Here is a 21,263-nt window from a genome sequence, read left to right on the forward strand (position 1 = left end):
GATGTGGGGCTCGATCCCAGGACCCTGGAATCATGACCTGAGCCGAAGGCAGAGGCCCAACCCACTGAGCCACCCAGGTGCCCCGAACCAGTTTATTTTAAATGGGTCTTTAAGAAACCAGTTATCTGAAGCATTTGGGATCTGATCTTGTGGTTTGCTGTTTCTGTTGACTCTTGCTCATGGTGGATTGTTTCCTTGTGTGTTTTGTAATTTTGAACACAGAGATCTTTATTTGTGGGAATCCAGGACATCTAGACTGAAGGTTTGCATTTAAGAGTTTGCTTAGCTCATTTCTTGGCTTAAGGGTTTCCCAAAGTAAATTTGAACCCTGAACCTTACATGAGTAGAGTCCTACTGTGAACAATTCTAAGGGGGCGTTTCTTTCCCACTCAAGGTCCAGAGTAAAAGAAATAGGCTTTCTTGTTATCTCCCTGTGTTGGCTGGATGACTTTTTCTAGTCCTTCCACCCTTTCCCTTAAGGGTATAGCTCTTTGAGGGTCGTTGAGTGGAGGCCACAGTGCCCTTCCCCCAAAGTTCTGTCCCCTGTCCTTTGGGACTTTTACAACTGAAACCCCTCCCCTGCTCCATGCAGATAAACCCTACCAGTTTAGTTTTCACCATCTGTTTTTCTGACTCCTTGAGATTATTCCTGTTTTCTGGTGGTGTTATATTTTACCCAGCATTATCTAGACGACTATTAACCGGGGAAAGTTTTTACATTATCTAGTCCAAAATAATGCCCAAAAATAGAAACCCAGTAGACTAGTTTATAGACCTTGCCCTCCATCTGTGAGCTCGAGTCTGTTTTTTATTTTTTTAAAGTCACGTTGTTCTCCTGCTATTTTCTGTATATTTACCACTCTTCTCTTATTCTCTCCCTACTTTTACAACAGTTACATTACAGAACAAAATGCCTTATGCTAATAATGTCTCATGTATAAACTAGACTTTTCTCCCCTTAGTATTTGGCTCCTATTACTGGTTCTTTTTCACCTCCTTTCCTAACTATCCTTTTATGTAATTTTCTAGTGAACAGACACCAAATATAGCTAGTATCTGATCCATATGTCACCTGCTAATTTAAATGTTCTTTTCTTAAAAAAAAAAAAAAACCACTATCCTAATTTTGCAGATAAAAAAAAAAAAAAATCCTGAGGTCGACAAAACTGCTAGCAATGTTTCCATACATACCATTGTCAAAACGCTGGCAAATTTGGTAACATGAGGTGGCCAAGTTTTTAAAAATTCAGTACTAGTACTGCAAGACATATTTCTAATTTGAATAAAAATTCTAACTTGCTTAAAACATGGTCTAGGCCTAGATAAATTTCCTTTGGTCTTAGGTCTAGGAATACATGTGACACAAGTATTTCTACTGATATGCAAGTACATCAAGTGTACTTTATACAGATAATATTTGCAGCCCTGGAGTGCTTCACAGAGGGTCTGGTTTGTAAGGCTGTTCCTCCTTACTCATAGCTTCCTTGGAATTTCTCATTTACATAACAACCAAGTAAAAATGAGATGAGTATTGAAGAAACTACTTTTGTCATTGTTCTAGTCAAGGTTACACATTAGCTGACTTATAAATAAATCACTCTCTGTGACAGAAATATCAGCAACTGAGATAGTTTATAAGCATAACCACAAAACTTTTTTCAAAAGGACTTTTAAAAAACTCCCTTAGTTATGACAGCTTTGGTTAATGAATATTCTACTTGTCTCTTCCTTTCAACCTCCAAAATGTTTTTAGAGTTGGTAAATCCCAATTTTAAAAACTTGAGAAAATTGTCGCTGTGATGGTCCCTATTGCTACCGCATAACAGACCTAACAGACCACAGCTAAATGTAATGGATTAATATAACAATCACGTTATTTGCTTGTGAATCTGCAGGAAGTAGGGCAGGGCTCAAAGGGACAGTTCACCTGTGTTTCACATGGTGTTAGCTGAGGTGGCTTCGTGTGGGGCTGGAGGTTCCAAGATGGCCTCACTCGTAGGGTTTCCGTTGAAATGGCTTGAACAATTGAGGACTGCATAGGACAGCTGGGCCTCCTTCCTTGTGGTGTTGGCTGGACTCTTTTATGTCTCTGGGGCCCTCTGCTGTCACCTGAGTTCCTGGAGTCCCCTTTCTCCAACAGAAAAGCCTGGACTTCTAGTCATGGCAGATGGTATTCCCTCTAGCTAACGTGTAAACTTCCAGGCCTCAGCTTGAAAGTTCTGGAACAGCATTGCCGCCAAGTTCTTTTGGTAAAAGCAAGTCAAAGAACAGCCTCCAGGGAGTGAGGAAAAAGACTCCAGCTCTTGGGAGGGGAAGATGCATGCACCCCCTAGGGATGGGAGAAATGGGCAGCAACCATCTTTGCAGACAATCTACCATGGTTACTTTATTAATGCATTTATAAATAACTGGCACCCATTCTGATTAGAAAGTTGAAACAAATCAAAGGAGAAGTTTATCAACTATAGCTTAGTATCAGTATTGAGACAGTTTATAGTAGTTGAGACTAAAGACGTCAAGGTATTTTCCCAATATAAATAAGCTTAGGGCAGAGCTTGAATGTCACTATTCTTTTTCTGCACTTACAATTTCAAGTAAGAAGGTCTTGCTTGGTTAAAACAGTAAAGCTTAAGCTAAAGTCACCTAGTCCTTAAGATCTGGGGGGGATCTTTAGTTCACTGCCTCGGTGCATGTCTTCTCCCTGGCGGTCACATTGGGGGGGTACAGGGAGACATGAATAAATGCTGTTGTTTTCTTGTTCTCAAAACACCATATTGCAGGCTTGGACCAACTTTCTAATCCCACTAATTGTTTTTTAAAGAAATAACACGATTTTGATTTTGCAAATTTCATCACACCAAGTTCTCCACAATCGGGTACACCAAGATCTTACCATTGAAACCCTTCCTGGTGTTAAGCAGATGGATAATTTTGAAATATGTACGTATGGAATTAAGTTCCATGACTATCCAAATACGCCAACTATTTCCATGGCATTTGGAATTATGCAATGGAAAACGTTTCCAGTGATGCCTTTTTATGTGTTAATTTTGCAAAATTTATTCTCAATTATAATTTCAAATCACCTGAACAACAGAAGAAAATTAGAAGCTATATCAAAACCAAGAACTTATTTGAATTTAGCATTAAGAAAACATCTTAAGTTAATTAATTGGCACAAACTGAAGATAACCCATGTTTAACAAGCCAGTTCTGGTTGACATTTGCCAAAATAGGACATACTGAATATGTTGTTTTTGTCCAATATCCCTTAAAATTTTAAGAAAAAAATTAAAGCAGAGGGTACAAAATAATTTACTCCCATGAGATTCAGGAAACTTTAGATAATCCTTTAAGAAGGAAATTTGCTTTCGTTAATTTTTTAAAAATATGTACTTTGAACGATCTTTAAATTTTAAGACTTTTTCAAGACACAATTGTCCAATCTTCATACTGATGAACATGCCAGATAATTTCCTGCACATCTGCCAAGATTGGACATCTTCAGATTGGAATAAGACTGAATTCTAAGGTGTGTCCTTTAAAAAAAAAACAACAAACAATTTCTCTTAAGTTGAAAGATTCATTAAAAGTATATTTTGAACATCTATCTCTTTGAAACACTTAAAATATCTTCGAGTTTAAAAATTCTTCATGTTGACTTGGGATAGTCTTGGCTCTTCAATTTTCAGTACTATTGTCTTTACTTTTCAGTATTGCATTTATTTAAAATAAGTGTATTTTTTAAAACACATTGCCATTGAACTTGGGCCAGATGCTTTGAAAGAGTGAGTTTAGGGGGATTGGGGGAACAGGAAAAAATGTCTATAAATAGTTCTTTCTGTAGCATCTACTGTATAATAAAGTGTTGTGTAACTCTGCCATGCAACGTAAATAATGATAGTAATTTGCATTTTCTTATTACTATTCATCCTCGAATTGAATCTGCAGTCTTTTGCCAATATTAAGGTCTATTTCTTACTTCGCTACATCCCCAGGGTCCCTGCTATGTTGAGAGAGGGGAGAGAAACGGTCCCTTTGTTTTGCACGCAGATTGTACAACAGGTAACACACCAAATGCTTTTTGCCTTGCAATTCTGTCCCATAGACCCAAAGGCAGTGTGGTCCATGCCTGGACCAGTACCGAACAGAGCCAGGGTAATGGAACTACACTTCCATCCCCTCCTTATTAACACCTTTTCCTCTTTTTCAATCAAGATGGTCCCAGAGTGTAGTCCAGGGCAATGATGCTGGGCTCAAACTAGAGGGAAACAGAGAAGACTCCAGAAGAAGAAATATTTTTAAAATTTCACCAGCCCAGAGGGCCTATTATTAGTGTGACAGAATAATGTGATGGAGAAATTAATGGACTTACTTTCCACTGCGGACTCATCACCAAAAACTAAGGGTTGTTTTTTATTTATTTTTTTTCCTTTTCCCCAAGCAATTAAGCCTCAGAGTCCTGGAGCATTGGGTTTGCCTGGCTCAGGGGAGCTTAGACGCCTAGGAACTTTTGGACTTGGGGTTGAATGATCAAAATGCTAAGCCCCTAGCAGGGAGGAGGTTGGGAGTGTTATGTGAGAGGCCAGTGGTCCCGCTCCCTGAAGAATTCCATACTTAGTGATGGAGAACAGTGGTGAGGAACAAGGTGGTGGGAGAGAGATACATTATGTGGTATCTGGGGCGTCTCAGCTGAAATCTGCACACCAGCTGCTTGGAGACCTTGTTAAAATGCAATTCTGATTGAGGAGTCCTGGAGTGGGTCCAGAGATTCTGCATTTCTAACAAGCTCCTAAGGAGTGTTGATACTATTGGTTCTGGAACCTCGCTTTGAGTTAGTAAGTGGGTGAGAAGAAGAAGCTGGCAGAATTTCAAAGGAGGGGCCCAGGGAAGTCTAAGCCTCAAACTTGATGACAAAGAGCATCTATGCCAACAGACTTTAGGAACAGCTGAAGACTAAAAGCCCTTCCTCAAATATTCTGGCCTATTTCCCTACAACCTCTTTGCCTTCTTGACCCCAGGGTACCGAAGGAACCCAACTCCCACAGAATGAATTTTCACACTCCCTTGGTTTGAGGAAGAGATGGTGGAGGACCTTGAGCCACATTCTATGGAATTTAGAAAAATTAAAAAATGTGAAATTTTTTGAGCCCATGGAGCAAATTCATATGAATCACCCTTTCAATCTCAAAGTTAAAGAGCATCAGATTTGAGAATCAAAAAAGAACCATTCCTTAATTATTCAACGAACACACTTTAGGGGACAATGAATGGATTTCCCTAAACCCTGCCGGGTTTAGGGGCTTTCTGGGGCTTCCGACAAAGAGAAAGTCCTTGAAGGCAGCGAGTGCCCCCAAAAGAGCTGAGGAATTTACAGTCCTTATCAGTCAATGATTTGGCTGTGGTCACCAAAGAAAATGGCCCTTCCTCTACACAAACTCTTCGAATTCCCCTTTGAGATTTTTTTTCCTCCTTCAAGTCCTTGCTCTTCATTTAAACATGATTTCACCAGTACAAACATGCTCAGGAGAAAGACCCAGTTTGATTTTCTTCTGCCAGCATCTTCCAAAGATAGCCTCGCATCCCATTCTCTCATAAGAACAAATCTTAAAAATAAACTAAGGCAGTAAGTGCTGTGTCCAAAGCCAAGTTTGTTCCAAAGCTGAGAGTAATAAAATCCAGGGCTCCCTTCCCCTAAGTCAATTTTAAGAGCAAATGCTTTTCGTTGGTAATTTTGTTTGTAACTTCTGATCCTGCCATCTCTAGGACCTACGGTTTTATTAAAGCATTTCCAAATCTGGTTCTGATTACATAAGAAAAGTTTGTGCCTATGTTCATCAGTGTCACAATTCACATGGAGCTACCGGCTTTATTTATCCTGATTTCTCCAGAAGGTCTACAATCTAGGCAGAGGGTCAGAAGGAATGACTGCGCCTTCTGCCTGATCATCTGTGTTTCAGAAAGAAAAACTCACATGATCCAACATTTGTGCTTTACCAGCAGTTCTTTTTTTTTTTTTTTAAATTAGGTGCCAATGTTTGACATACAGTAATTTACATAAAAATCTAAATTTTTGATGGCCCTTAAAAAAATTGTACACCCTGGCAACTTACAGATGCCATTCCTCATGGCTGAATATCGGCCTGCCCATTTCACAAATGCCAATACTGAGGACCAAAGACATATTAAGTAACTTGCCCAAAGGGCTATGTCTTTAATTAATTCAATTAATAACAAAACCAGAAACACACAAAACTGCAGAGACACACATTAAATGGACACCTCTGTTTTTCCGGCGTATGCGTGTGAGTACCCATTCTCTGTCTTAGAAAGTGATGGCAAGCTCCAGGACTGAGAAGCAGTGGGAGCGGAGGACAGTGGTTCTCAAACGCCAGTGCATCAGAATCCCCTTGAGGGCCTGTTACAGCACAGATGGCTGGGTCCACCCCCAGAGTTTCAGATTCAGTGGGTTTGGGGTAGGGACAAGAATAATTAACATTTCTAACAAGTTCCCAGGGGCTGCTGCTGCTGCCAGTCCAGGGACCACACTAGCTGAGCTCGCTAAGAATTTGGGCTCTTGTCCTGGTTAGATCCAGTTGTGACCATTATACCAAGTCAGAAAACCTACTAAACTTTTGGGCAAGTTACTTAACAAGTCTATGAAATGGAGCTAATGATAGTAGCTTAGGCTTATTGCAACAACTGAGTGGGTATGATAAATGTAAAGCAAAGTACATAGGACAGTGTCCGGCCCCTAGCAACTCTCTAAGAAGTATTAGTTATTATTGTTCATTCCTTCATGGAACAATTATTGATTGATTGCTTCCTCTGAGCCATGCATCAGGCACTAGGAATATAGTGGCAAATAAATCAATGCTTTGCCTTCTAAGAAGCTTACAATCCACTGGGGAGGCACACAACACATGACCTTGTAAATATATAAGATAACGCCACACAGAAGAATTCTGCATTCCAAGCAAACCGAGTAGCAGCTGCACACAGAATTTTATGAGAACTCGGTCTAGTCTCAGTCACATCTTCCAGCTCAAAGAGGTGGTGGCACCGTGTTTCTAAGACAAAGGTCCCTTAGCAAAATGACTATATATACATCATTAATTTTTTATTATGTAGACTTACAATATATTTTACATTGTATATGTAATATTGATATATATGTTTTCTATGTCAATAACATTTATGTATAATAAAATATATTTTGTGTTTTAAATATGTTTTATATTTTTATATTCCTGTTTATATTTTATATATCCTAGGAATGGCTCCCATGATTATGGAGGCCAAGAAGTTCCAGAATGGGCTGTCTGCAAGCTGGAGACCCAGGAGCCAGAGCTGTGATTCAGTCTGAATCCAAAGGCCTCAGAAAAAAGAGCACTGGTGTCTGAGGGCATGAGAAGATGGATACCCCAGCTCAAAAAGAGAGCCAATTCGCCCATCCTCTGCCTTTCCGTTCTATTCAGGCCCTCTGTGGACTGGATGATGCCCACCAGCACCGGTGAGGCCCTCCTTGCTCAGTGCACCAATTCCAATACCGACCACTTTCAGAAACACCCTCCGAGACACAGCCCCGGCATAATATGTTACCGGCTCTCTGGGCGTCCAGAGTCCAGTCACGTGGACGCATGAAATCAGCCCTCGCGGGTATAGTCACACCAGGCGATTCTTGAGTAGGTTTTGCCTGAGAAGAAACATTTGAAACAAGAACAAGGTGGGTGGAGAGTGTGCTAGAAGGGGAGGAGAGAGTAAGGCGGCAATGTGCCGGCTGCTGTACACGTGTTGTTTGATCCTGGCAGGTACCTCTGGAGTAGAGATTACAGGACGAGGAGAGAAGCCGGTGGCAAAGGGGCAGACGAAGGATCTGAACACGCAGAGTCCGAGCTGGCCACTGTCACACCACAAGCCACAGATGACCCTTTCCCCTTCCGAATTCCCAGGCAGGGGCCAGCCTCAAGTATAACTTCCCTCCTGTGTTTGCCTCACTGCCCCTCTACTCTGCTCCTAGAGCAGCTGCCACAGAGGTAATCAGGTGCAGGGAGCAGCCGCTTCTGATTCAGAACCCTTCTGACCCCAGGCCAGCCTCCTCTTTTCTCCCTATTGTCTTTCTCACAAGTTAAAAAAAAAAAAAAAAAAAAAAAAAGCTTTATTCTGGATAAAGTATGTAATCTGTAAGATGCAATACATACTCGTCATACTCATGGCTGGGAAATACAGACCAGCAAAGTAGAAAGAAATAAAAGTGGTCCAAAATCATCTCATTGCAGAAAAAGGCACTAAAATGTCAATACTCGTTCCCCTATCTTCAGATCCTAGGGATCCTGTCCTCTGTGCTTGGTAGCTAGCCCTTTCCAGTTACACGCTATTAAACTAACTGGGAGCTTGGTTTTGGTCTTCACTCTGGGGTTGCTCCTGGAGCTGGGCTCTCCGCATTGTGTTGGGTGAGGGGCACGGACTGGGAGGTAGACCGGAGCTGTGCGTGTTTGCAGTTGTTTATCCATTCGAAGTACTCACCTCCCAGCTTATTTCGAGCCTTTTTTTTCCTAGGGCATCTATATTCAAGACCTGGCCCCGTCATTTCGGGTTGTTTTCCCTCGGGGTTTTTCCGCGCTGGAGGCTCTCTGTTCCTTCGAACTCTAAGTGTTTGAACTTTGGGGGTAGCTGGAACTGGCTTTCGCCGTGGGACTTTAGTTTGTAACGATGACTGGCCGCTGCAGGGGGTGACCCGGCCTCTCTTACTTCCCCCGGCCTCAGGAAGCCCCGTCGCACCGGCGAAAGGGCAGCGCTGGGCTGAAAGGGCTGACCGGGAGGGAGTCGGGCGCCCGGCGCCTCCCGGTAACCTAGTAACCGGCGCCTTGGCAACGGGGAGGGGGCGGGACCTAGGGAGGAAGTCGGAAGCTGGAGGCTACGTCTCGCGAGAGTTCCTTTTGCGCGCGAACTCTAAGTGCCCGGGTACCTGGACCCGCTCGCAGCTAGTGACTGTGCAGGTCACCGGGGCCCGCGGCGACCCCGGCGGACCTGGACACCTTTATCACCCCGCCATGGAGACCTCAGCGCAGCAGGAGCAGCAGCAGCCGGTGGCGGCCAAGATCAGAAACCTGCCCTGGTAGGAGGAGGCCTGTCTGCCGCGGGAAAGGGGATCGGTGACCGGGGTGGGCCAGCGGCCAGGCCGCCGCCCGCCGGACCTCGTCCTGCCGCCCCCGACCTGGCCCGGACGGAGCCCCAGATTTTCTCCTTGACATCCCCAGCTCCTCAGCCCCCTCCGTTCTTCTAGGACGTTTGCCAGGTCTTCCCGCTGCCCTACTCCCACCGCCCCCATTCCTTTTACGCGCTGCGGGTGACAGCACTGGGGTTAGATCCCGCATCTTCTGACTTTGCATCGGCCTCCGTGCCAAAATGCTCTCTACTCTTGCCGGGATCTTCGATGCAATTATTGCTCAAATCCTAAACTGAAATGATCATGATGATAATAACGCTTCCCAGTTAAGTTGTATTTAAATGGCTTCTTATTAGATTAGCAGGGACCCTGTTAGACGTTCCATCTTTACAAAGACCCTAGAAGGGAGGTAGTTATTATTCTAGTTGTAAACCCAAAAGGTTCAAGGACTTGCGTCAGGTCCGGAGCTAGAAACCGGTTGGGATTTGAACCCAGGCGAAATGAGAGCTTGCACATGTAACCATCCTGCTTTCATAGTTGCCTCTGAATGTTGTTTTAGAAACTGATGGGATCCATCCTGATGTCTTTGAAAGCTCCAAGTTGGTCTTGTCTAAGAAGGAGATCAGTTTGTTTTTATCGTGGAAAAAAACACATAACATACCGTTTCCAGTTGTAAACATTGTAAAGGGTATAATTCCGTGACTTTAAGTACTTTGAGAATGTTGTGCTACTGTGTCACTCTTTAGTTCCCAAATTTTTCATTTTACCGCAGATGGAAACTCCATACTTTATGGGCACTTACTGTCCATCCCCACCGTCCCCTTCCTGCACTGCCAATCTGCTGTCTCTGAATTTGCCTATTGTGGCTGGTCATATAAATAGAATCGGTGTATGGCCTTTGGAGACTGGCGGCTTTCACAGCATCATGTTTTGGGGGTTCATCATGTTGTAGCGGGTGTGGTTGCTTCATTTCTTTTTATGGGTGAATAATCCATTGTATGGATCGACCACCACTTACTTGCCCATTTATCTTCTGATGTATATGTCTGATGTCAATCTTTTTAAAAGATTTTATTTATTTATTTGAGAAAGGGAGAGCAAGCATGAGGGGGAGAAGCAGACTCCCTGCTGAGCAGGGAGCCCAAGGCAGGGCAAAATCCAAGGACCCTGAGATCAGGAATTGAGCCAAAGGCAGATGCTTAACCGACTGAGCCACCCACGTTCCCCAGTGAGTTCAGTTTTTAATTTACTTTGAAATAGTAGGTGCCCATCCAGGTTGAGATTATTTATAGGCAGATAGCTGGAAAGGTAAAATGAGAGCAGTGCTGTGGGCATTTGGGCTATAACCTTGCTGGGGGCAGGCATGTTGGCTGTCCTGTGTATTGTAGGATGTTTAGTGACAGCCCTGGTGCCTATCCACTGGAGGCCTGTAGCACCCTCCACCCAAATGTGACAACCAAAAATGTCTCCAGATATCACCAGGTGTTTTCTGGAGGATGAAACTGTCCCTGGTTGAGGGCGCCTGGGTGGCTCGGTTGGTTGGATGACTGCCTTCGGCTCAGGTCGTGATCCTGGAGTCCCGGGATCGAGTCCCACATCGGGCTCCCAGCTCCATGGGGAGTCTGCTTCTCCCTCTGACCTTCTCCTCGCTCATGTTCTCTCTCGCTGTCTCTCTCTCAAATAAATAAATAAAATCTTTAAAAAAAAAAAAGAAACTGTCCCTGGTTGAGAACCAGTGGTCTGTATTCAAAGTTAAAGGATTTTATTTCCCTTTCTCTTTTCATTAGGATATGAAAGGATTCTTTTGCATGTGACAGCATGTTCTGGCATTCGTGTGTATTGTAATCCATGCTACATTCTATTTCAGGGTTGAAAAATACCGGCCACAGACACTGAACGATCTGATTTCTCATCAGGACATTTTGAGTACCAGTAAGCATCCGTGTGTCAATTGCTGTCATTCTAGTTGGAGGACCTGTATAAATTTCTTGGTGATGTCTCTGCTGAGTAATAACCTTGAAGTATCTGACTGAGCTTTATGGAATGTTGTTGTAAGAGCTGAGTCCCTTCAGATTTTTCATTGTTGCGTCTGCCTCTTATTTGAACGTGGACTTGAAGTGCGTTCGAGCCAACTCTAGGGCCCAGGTGAATAAGGCAACTCTTGGAAACTGATGGGCTCTCTCTTTCTTCCCATTCCTCAGTTCAGAAATTTATTAGTGAAGACCGCCTGCCACACCTGCTTCTCTATGGTCCTCCGGGGACGGGAAAGACCTCCACCATCCTGGCCTGTGCAAAACAGCTGTACAAAGATAAGGAATTTGGCTCCATGGTCTTGGAGGTAAGTAAGAGGATTCTTCTCACTCTGCAAAGAACTCGAGTCTCTTAGTTCTCTTAGATTTGTCTTACTTTACAAGTAAGTTGCTGTGCTGGAGGTGGGGAAAGAAACAGACAAAATATCTCGAGTGGCTTTTGTCTAGAGTCGACATTTGGGCATGAGTTGGCATTAGCTAGAGGGCAGTGGTAGGGCTGGATTTTTTTTTTTTTTTTTCAAAGATTTTATTTATTTGACAGAGAGAGACCACAAGTAGGCAGAGAGGCAGGCAGAGAGAGAGGAGGAAGCAGGCACCCTGCCGAGCAGAGAGCCCGATGCGGGACTCGTTCCCAGGACCCTGAGATCATGTCCTGAGCCGAAGGCAGCGGCTTAACCCACTGAGCCACCCAGGCGCCCCGGGCTGGATATTTTTCTTTGCCTTTGCCAGCTTGCACGCAGCACTCTGGGGTGCCTCAGTGAGTGGTCACTCGGTGGCTTGCTGTCTTCCACATGCCCATCCAGAGTTCGTCTCCATGTGGCTCCCTCCCGTTCTTGCCTTGGAAGGCTGAATTGTCTTGACTACAGGCTGCCTTGTCCTTTGGTTCCCCCGGTTACGTTTGGCCAATAGGGGCCCTGGCAGGAGTCGGGGGAAGGAGAGCGGTGCCTGGTTCTGTCTGGGGGGTCACCACAGGCTGACAGCATCCCCACCTGCTGGGCAGATCCCACAGCCTTCTCCAGCTGAGCACCACTCCCCCACTCACCTCTTAAGATCTGGGGTTGGTAGTGGGTCCCAGCAGTTGCAGAGGAGTTGCACAGCTCTTGTGGTTTCCCCATCCCCCCGCCGTTTCAAATCTCTCTACATGTATTTCTCTTCAAATCCCTGAACTTGCGAATGCCATCTGTTTGCTCTGAGAGTGGACTGATACCCTTAGATTACAAAGTTGCAAATATTGTCTATTGCAAGAAAAAAATGTCTAATTTTTTCATTATAGCTCTTAGAACCTTCCTGCCACCAGTGTTCTTCCTTCAGTATGTTAAAGACTGGTAACTTCTGGGTTGCTCTGGGTTGAGGTGGCTCAAATCAGCATGATTCTGTTCATGCCCGAGGTGCTGTTCACTGTGGTCAGGCCAATGAGTTACTCCACCAGAGTATGTCAGTGGTTGTCTTCCAGTGCGGAAGGAAACACAGTCATTTGCCTTTCAGAACGTAACGTAATGGTGTAGTGAGTTGTGAGTTTTTAAATACAGTTGTGATCTTGGTTTTTAATAGTGTTTATTTCACAGCTGTCGTTAGACCTGGAGACCTAGCTTGCCGAGCTGGGTGGATGAAAGGTAAGTAAGTTCGTAGATGACATACAAACGTGTTTCTAATGGACTCTGCCTTCTCTCTCCCGCATTAGCTGAATGCTTCAGATGACCGAGGAATAGAGATCGTTCGGGGACCCATCCTGAGCTTTGCTAGCACAAGGACAATATTTAAGTAAGAATTATTTGCCTAATTTCTCTCCCTGGAGACTCTGATCAGTGAGAGGACAGAGCTTTATTTTTTTAATCCTCCCCTTTGCTTGTCTATAAAGGTACAAAATGACTTCACCAAAAGTAGCCATGAAAAAGAGGTACAAAGATGCTAGTAAGAAATAATTCCAGGGACGTCTGGGTGGCTCAGTTGGTTAAGCAGCTGCCTTCGGCTCAGGTCATGATCCCGGCGCCCTGGGATCGAGTCCCACATTAGGCTCCTTGCTCGGCAGGGAACCTGCTTCTCCCTCTGCCTCTGCCTGCCTCTCTGTCTGCCTGTGCTCGCTCGCTCTCTCTCCCTCTATCCCTGACAAATAAATAAATAAAAATCTTAAAAAAAAAAAAAAAAGAAAGAGTTCCAAAATAAAATACGACCTAAGTCTATATTAGCAGGTTGTTTGGGAAGCATTAACTTCATTTGATGAGTTAACCAAAACCTGTTTACATCCTAAGACCAGATGAGCTAGTTTAAATTTGAACAAAAATGAATTGAGATCGAGAGGGATCACGGGGAGGTGGTAAACAAAGGGAAAGATGAAAAGACAGGCATGCGCGAGGGCGACGGTGGTGGAGAAAGCAGAGCCAGGCCTGAGGAACAGGACACCATGTGTGCACAGAAGAAAGGTGAATGTGCCAGGGGGAGCAATGTAACAAAAATACCCAAGTCAGACCTCAGTTCCTCTAAGAGTAGAGTGACAGGCATGTCCTCTGTGTGACCACAGATGCCTCCTTTGCTCAGGTCGAGGAATGGACTCTCTGAGGCAGGGCCTGATGGCACAGCCTGAAGGCACAACTTCTGGTTCGGCCCAGAAGTGGAGGTGAGATTGAAGACATCTTCAGACGGTGCCATTTGTTTTCCTAGGAAAGGCTTCAAACTAGTGATCCTGGATGAAGCGGATGCTATGACTCAGGATGCCCAGAACGCCTTGAGGAGAGGTAGGAAGCGCTCCCGGGGATGGCGTGTTGGTTCAGGAGTGCCTTCGAGAGAGAATTAGGCTCTTGGAACATGAGACATGCGGTGGCTTGTTGACCGATTTCATCTTCTGGCCCAGAAAAATCTGCTGACCTTCCTGTATCCCACTGGATGATCTAGACCAAAGCTCTCGGTACTGGGGGTTTCCCCTTTCAGCAGCTGAAAGATAGAGGCCCTGGTGGGACTTTAAGTCTGACCAGACAGTGCTGTCCCATCCTTTTCCATGGGGTTCAATGTGGGGTTGGGAATTTGTGGGGGGTTTTTTTGGTTTTTGTTTTAAGATTTTATTTATTTATTTCTCAGAAAGAGAGAGAGCGCACAAGCAGGCAGAATCAGAGAGAGAAGCAGGCTCCCTGCTGAGCAAGGATCCCGATGCAGGACTCGGTCCCAGGACCCTGGGGTCATAACCTGAGCTGAAGGCAGCAGCGTAACCGACTGAGCCAGCCAGGTGTCCTGGGAATTTGTAGTCTTAGAATGGGCGGTGGTAGATAGGGAAAGGCTGTCGGTCCTAAACTCCTGGGTAGAACTTTCTGCTCTTGGTACCCTAAGGTAGACAGTAGCCAGGAAAACAATTCTGAAAACGTAGTCACACTCAGAAAGTTGACATGACTTCTGTCTTTGCCGAGGGGCTGATCTGGCAGGGAAGGAGAGTATCAGATGAGTTTTCTATCTTAGGGCCCTGGTGCAGTGGATTTCTTTGAAAGGATACTGGTAATCTCTCTTGCTAAGATTCTGAGGTAATCAGCTAGGAGACAGGAACGGTCTTGGGGAGTTGGGAGAAGGAGTGGGTTTAAGGGGAGGAGGAGGACAGTTAGAGTGTCTTCTGATCTTAAAAGCTTTGGCAGCCTTTCTTCAGCATTTGCTCTGTGCAGTGACTGTCAGTCTGGGCAGGTCCCCATGCAAGAACATTGGGTAATTACAGAATGCACCCAGTGTTTCCTAAGCTTGCTGAATTTGACTAGCACTCTGTCAAATGTTCTAAGGCTTCGAGATAGTCCACTAGGAAGTCCACAACAAGCCACCCCCTTGCCCCCATTAGAAGGTGGGGCGTCATCAACCTGCCAGGTGGAGTTTTATGCAAAAGGACAAAAATACTGGATTTCGTAGTGCCGCGGAGCAGGATGGCAAGGATGCCAGAATCATGGCACCTCAGAAGGAAGGGACTTTTATAAAATCTTGTTTAAGTGGCATGTCTGTCCGCTTGGGGGAGGAGGATGGCTGGCTTCCGGTCCTGGCCACCCCAGCCACAGCACCTTGCTCCCATAGCACCCCGACCGTGGACGGCCTCTGCTCGTGCACGTGAGCACGGAAGAGTGTGGGGCCTCCAGGGCTCTGGAAGGCTCAGAATGGACAGGAGCTGGTTTTCTTTTCCCTTGCCAGTGATTGAGAAATTCACGGAAAATACCAGATTCTGCCTCATCTGTAACTACCTGTCCAAGATCATCCCCGCCCTGCAGTCCCGGTGTACAAGGTTCCGATTCGGCCCGCTGACTCCTGAACTCATGGTCCCCCGCCTGGAACACGTCATAGAAGAAGAGAAGTAAGTACAGGGGAAAGCAGGAAAGCTGAGGGCCTTGGGGACTGGGAGGCAGGGCCCTGGGCTGGCTGGCGGGTTTACAGTCGAAGGTGATGAGGCGTGGTAAGAGCTAAGGAGGGTGCCTGGCCCAGAGTCGCATCGGGGTCTGCGAGCTGCGGCTTCCCCGGCGTCTCACGGACAGCCTTCGCAGGAGGCACTTGGTTCCTCTCTCGATTCCATCCTCCTCCCCTGGAAGCTGTCCCGACTTCCTCCTACTCTTCTTTTGTCATTGGCAACTGCGTGCTGCCAGAGTCCCTTCTGCTAAGATGCCTCCAGCCTTTTGGGACTAGAAGGGAAGGTACTGAGACATTACCTTCTGTCTAACCAGTTGCCAAGCCCATAGCCAGCCCAAGCTGCTGCTTTTTGAAGAGGGGTGCTCTGCCTCCGTGACCACAGCACTCGCCAGCACACTTGCCTCTCAGAACAGAATTCAAAGCCAGTTGCTCAACACGGCAATGCTTGATCCTCGATGAGGGTCTTTCCCGTCTCGGGGTGGGTGGTCACTGCTAACGTGAAGCCCACAGCCCTGAAGACCAGAGCGGATTCGAGATCCCCCACCAATCGGGAGAGTACTGTTAACTGTGTCCTTCCCTTTTTTTTTTCATTATTTCAAAACCTTGGTCGCACTCTTGGTGAATGCTCGTGCTTTCTGAGGGCCTCTTACTTCCTCCTGCCTCGTTCCTTTCAGAGTGGACCTGAGTGAGGACGGGATGAAAGCACTCGTGACCCTTTCCAGTGGAGACATGCGAAGGGCTCTGAACATTCTGCAGGTACGGTGCCGCTGGAGCAGATCTTGAGGCGCCGCTTTGGAAGCGGTTTTCGAGAAAGACCAAAGCAGTAGCTCAGCTAACCTGTAAATTCAGAAATCGAGAAATGGGTAGGATCTCGATCTCATCATGTACCACTGATGTCCCCCTACCTTTGGGTTTTGAGTAACTGAGATTAATGTGCCGCAAACCAGGGAAAGCAAGGGACGGGCTCTGGAGCCGGAACACCCGCTCCGCTGCCTCCGCTCCCTCCTGACCGGCCTGCAGCGTGGTGGCCGCTGTGACAGTCACGATTCTCCCCCTCCGTCTGTACAGAGCACCAACATGGCCTTCGGGAAGGTGACGGAGGAGACGGTCTACACGTGCACCGGGCACCCCCTCAAGTCCGACATTGCCAACATTCTGGACTGGATGTTGAATCAAGACTTCACCACGGCCTACAGAAGTATCCTTCCTCACGTCCTGTGGACAGCACACGACGTACCTGAGGCCCAAGCCTGGCCCAGTAGCCCAGGCCGCAGCCAGCACCGAGACCCCGCTGGCCAGAGACGGTGGCTGCTCGTGGGGCTGGTCCGCTTGCTGAGGGAACACGGGTCTGGGGGTGGAGCGGGTCCTTGTCTTTAAGGCCCTCATGTTCTTCCCGAAGGAGTCTGACGTGGGTACAGCTTGAGGCCCCCTTGCTTACGGATGCGAGCAGCAGGACAACCTTGGCGCTGGGGCTGGCAGATGTGCTCATTCTTTTTTTTTTTAAAGATTTTATTTGACAGATAAAGATCACAAGTAGGCAGAGAGGCAGGCAGAGAGGGAGGGGGAAGCAGGCTCCCTGCCGAGCGGAGAACCCGATGTGGGGCTCGATCCTAGGACCCTGAGATCATAATCTGAGCGGAAGGCAGAGGCTTAACCCACTGAGCCACCCAGGCGCCCCCGATGTGATCATTCTTGAGTGGCCAGCACTACTCTGGTTCTGCTGTGAGATTTAAAGCCAGGGATAGTGAGAGGCGGCCTTCTGGGGGACGCATTCGGCTCTTTCCTCTACTGGGCAGAGACAGTTCTATCAGAAAGCCCTTGTGGAAGATGAAAACCTAGTACAGGTTAGAATTGGAGCCCACCTGACACAGCTAGATTCAGACATCACATTGGGGTGAGAACCTTTCCCAGAAGTCACCCCCAACGGGCTTGGGATTCAAATTGCTGTGCGGCATGTTTGTTCCGGAACCCGGCCCTTTGCCTTAACTGTTCCTTTCTAGATATTATGGAGTTGAAGACGCTGAAGGGGTTGGCGCTCCATGACATCCTGACTGAGATCCACCTATTCGTGCACAGAGGTAACTCCGTTTTCCCCAGCTGAGAAGCTGCAGGAGGCGGTGAGCAGGGCGGTTAAGGGCAGGAGCGAGGGAACACGAGGCTTCGCTTTTGAAGCAGAGAAACGGGAATGAAGCATAAACCTGGCCCCCGGTTTTCGTTTTCTTTTGTTGCTTTTTAAAACTTTTGTTTTGTTTTGTTGTTCCAAAACGACTCTTAACCTCTCAGACTCTTGGGGAAGCAGCTCCAGGGGGCTAACTTTCTCTCCTCGGAGGGTTTGTATTTTACAGCAGGAAACAGTGTTCTTAATTCACATTTCTCAGGGTATTTTCCCCCAAAAGGGAAGAAAGAGGAGGAACGTCTGTCTAGGGCATAAAGCAGAGCCGTCTGAACTAAACCGTCATTAAATTCCATACTCTGCCATATCTTCTGTACAGAGTCCTGGTTTTCAACCTTGGCAGCACAGAGGAAATCACCCCAGACCTATCACTTGGCCGTTTGTGGGCATCCGGATTTTCTCAGGTTCCCCGGGTGACCTGCTGTGCAGCCTCCTCAGGGCAGCTCTTCCCCCCGCGGCAGCCAACTGCCGACAGTTGGGTCTGCGAATGTTCTGCCCGTGTCTCTCAGGGCCTCACCCAGGCCAGCTGACCAAGAATGTGGTTGGCTGGAGCCCAGCTCTGCACTTGGATTGTGGAAAATGAGTATGAATAGATTTAAAAATCAATGATTTGTTTTTAAAATTGGCAGAACAAGTGAGAACTTGGCTTTGCCATTCACTCCCAGAGCTGCCCTGTTCCTAAAGCAGCGTCCTTACCTCTTCTAGGTTCTTGTGATCACTTTGGAACTTGCTTGCAAAATGGGTAAAAACTGAAGACTCATCCAGTGTTCACTTCCTTAGAGGTGTGGCAGCTAGTGACCTGATGCCTCGACACCTTTAGTGTCTCCTGACGTTTAAGCTCATAACTGTCGTGGGACTTTTTTTTTTTTTTTCTTATTGTATTAGGGAGTGGCAGACCCTCACTCATTTGAATTTGTTTCTCCCCACAGTTGACTTTCCATCTTCAGTTCGAGTGCATTTATTGGCCAAAATGGCAGACATAGAGTGAGTGCTTCCTGATTTTGATTCCTTTCTCTTTTTTACTCTGTTGTGCATTTTTTCTTTCTGTTTGGTTCCAACTTTGTCCTTCCTACGTCGCATAATCTAGTTTTTGGTGGGATCCATCACTGAAACAAACACGGGAAGGATTTGATTTGCTTGTTCAACATACGAATGAACACAAGGACAGGTTCGGCTCAGTGACATGTTGGAGACAAAGGCCTCTCCTTAGACCTCAAAGGCTTGGTCCACATTGGTTCGAGAAGTGCCGTTACCTGGACGGCCCAGTTCCGTTCCTGCATCGAGGTCATTTGGGGACAAGCAACTGCCCAGCTGTTATTAAAGCCTTTTGCTGTAACAAAGCATATTGGGAGGCAAAGTAAACACAAACTCCGTTTTCCACTTTGCCTGGTTCCATGAACAGTCATTAGCCCCCAGTGAAGCTGGCAGCTGGCATAAAGGGGGCAGAAGCACTGGGTTCAGAACAGACGCCAGCATGGGACCAACTGTGATTGGCTATCGCGGGCTCTCACATGCACACGAGGTCACTTCTCCCTACGTGACCAACGTCATGATTTTCCTTTCACTGGCTGGGCCCTGGAAAGGTGGCAAGATGAATCACCAGTGTCCTGCTTTGCTAACTAGGCCACAGAACCCCCGTCCACCATTCTTCTAAGTGAATTAAGAGGAAGAAAATCTCTCAGTGCATCATCTTTCGAGGGAAGAAGTAAGTCTTGATCACTTCAGTTCCGTATACATCTAAATAGCTAGCCAAGTTCAGAACACTGCCACTGATAAACTTTTTAATTTTTCCTTACTAGCTTGAGTGAGCTGATAAATGAGTGTTCAGGGCAGAGAGGAAAATGTCAGGGGACACTGAAGATGACTGGCCAGGATCAAGTTTGATCGCCTGCCTTCCCCCTCCAGCACTCTACTCTGTCTTTGCTCTCGTTCTCTTGTCAAGAGGGAGCTGTCCACGATACTCCATTCTTACCTTTTGTTTAATTTCTTTTAGGTACAGACTGTCTGTAGGCACCAACGAGAAGATTCAGCTGAGTTCCCTCATTGCCGCTTTCCAGGTCACCAGGGACCTGATTGTCACAGAGGCCTGAACACCGAGCCCGTTCGCAGCAATTCGCAGGCCCCACAGAGACTAGACGGCGGGACTGAGTTACAGCTGGGCACGAATGCCACTATCGCCCCAAGCTTTGGGAAAGTCTTCCCAGCGTGGTTGGGCCAAGGTTCAGAAAGTAGCGTTTGAGGCCGGGCACAGCAGGTCAAGAATAGCTGTAAGGCCCAGCTCTCTGCTGCACTGCCCACTGTGTTTTATAGGGAAAAAGAAAGTGCAATGAGCTTTTTGGGGGGGGTTCTTTTGTTTTTTAAAGCCTTAAGGCTTTTACCTTTCAGTTGCTTGGAAGACAGGAAATTGGCCTGCCCCATTTTGGTCTGGAACCTGAGGCTTCCCAACCGCCCGTGGGGCAGTGTCTTCTAACTCCAGGTGAACAGAGGAGCCCCACACGGAAGTGCACAGACCTCGGTGGGGGGTGCGGTCTCTGGATCTGCACTGAGTAGGTGTCAAAGAAGAAAAAGAGATGTGCATGGATTTCTGGCCCAAACTGCTGTACTCTTATAAATGGGCTCAGCTGGCTTACTTTAAAATCGTCTTTTTATTTCTTCTCTACTAGCAATTAGTTCCTAATTGTGGCAGGGACAGCAGGGGTAGGGACCTGGGCTTCTGTCAGTGCAGGCAGGGCAGGTGTGCTGGGGCTGGGCTCCAAACCGCCCCCGCCCCCGCCAATGCGGGAAGGATAGGGCCCTGTGGACGGGGTGGCAGTCTCTCTTGCAGCAAACAAACAGGCTGCCTTTGTTGATGGCCTTCTTTTCGGTAAAAATAAAGCAGCTTGCATGTTGGCTGTTACGAGCGACTCTTCCCTTCCCCAGTCAGAAAGACACTGACTTACTCAACTTGCCTGTGTGTGAGATCCTCCCCCCCCCCACCCCCATGTCACAGATCAAGCCTCCTTCAGAGGCTGCTCTTTCTGAGGGTGTCAGCTTCTCAGACTATCAAAAGGGAGAGGTTGGTTATTTCCCACATCCACAGACACCTCGCTCCCTGAGGACCCCGAGCAAAGTCTGAAGCTAACGGCCAGAGGGGGCCTCGGGGAAGCCACCCAGAACCTCTTGGGCTGCGCCGGGACGGTTCAAGATGACCCCAAGGAGTAAAACTGGCCCCAGCCGTTCCCCGCTCTCCTCACTTGTTTTAAAAGGTCGTATTTTTTTTTCTTAGTGGAAAAAATGAAACAGCCAAAAGCTTTGTAACTTTCCTTCAACGAAATCCTCTCATCTCGAAAAGAAATGTTTTTTTCTCCAGCAACAAAGGCGGTAGAGGAGACGCTTATACTTTTGCGACAAGTTTTATCACATTAACACTGGCCTCCACAAAGCACCTAGTAAGAAAGCCAAAGGATAAGATGTTGCATTTCTTTTAAAATAATTTAAAATATATTAAATTTTCCAAAGGCAGATTTCATTGCAATGAGGTGTCTTGATCAGA

General features: G+C 46.6%; 1 protein-coding gene and 1 long non-coding RNA gene across 2 annotated transcripts in view; one reads left to right on the top strand and one right to left on the bottom strand.

Annotated features, from left to right (window-relative positions):
- The window catches only part of LOC132023208 (uncharacterized), a 16,149-nt gene extending 7,279 nt beyond the window's left edge, over window positions 1–8,870 (bottom strand). The window contains exons 1-2 of the long non-coding RNA XR_009405890.1: window positions 8,527–8,870; window positions 7,603–7,696 (exon numbers count right to left, since the gene is read on the bottom strand). This is a non-coding gene — a long non-coding RNA (uncharacterized LOC132023208). The remainder of the gene's footprint in view (window positions 1–7,602; window positions 7,697–8,526) is intronic.
- A 79-nt stretch (window positions 8,871–8,949) lies between these two features.
- On the top strand, window positions 8,950–20,627 carry RFC5 (replication factor C subunit 5). The gene is made up of 11 exons (XM_059408531.1): window positions 8,950–9,118; window positions 11,037–11,101; window positions 11,371–11,507; window positions 12,881–12,960; window positions 13,858–13,931; window positions 15,349–15,508; window positions 16,233–16,314; window positions 16,627–16,756; window positions 17,559–17,636; window positions 18,661–18,715; window positions 19,725–20,627. The coding sequence occupies exons 1-11, from the start codon at window positions 9,054–9,056 to the stop codon at window positions 19,819–19,821; spliced, it is 1,023 nt and encodes a 340-aa protein (XP_059264514.1). The 5' UTR covers window positions 8,950–9,053; the 3' UTR covers window positions 19,822–20,627.
- Window positions 20,628–21,263: the final 636 nt, after the last annotated feature.

This window comes from Mustela nigripes, chromosome 8, assembly GCF_022355385.1.
Source record: "Mustela nigripes isolate SB6536 chromosome 8, MUSNIG.SB6536, whole genome shotgun sequence".
Taxonomy (NCBI): Eukaryota; Metazoa; Chordata; class Mammalia; order Carnivora; family Mustelidae; genus Mustela; species Mustela nigripes.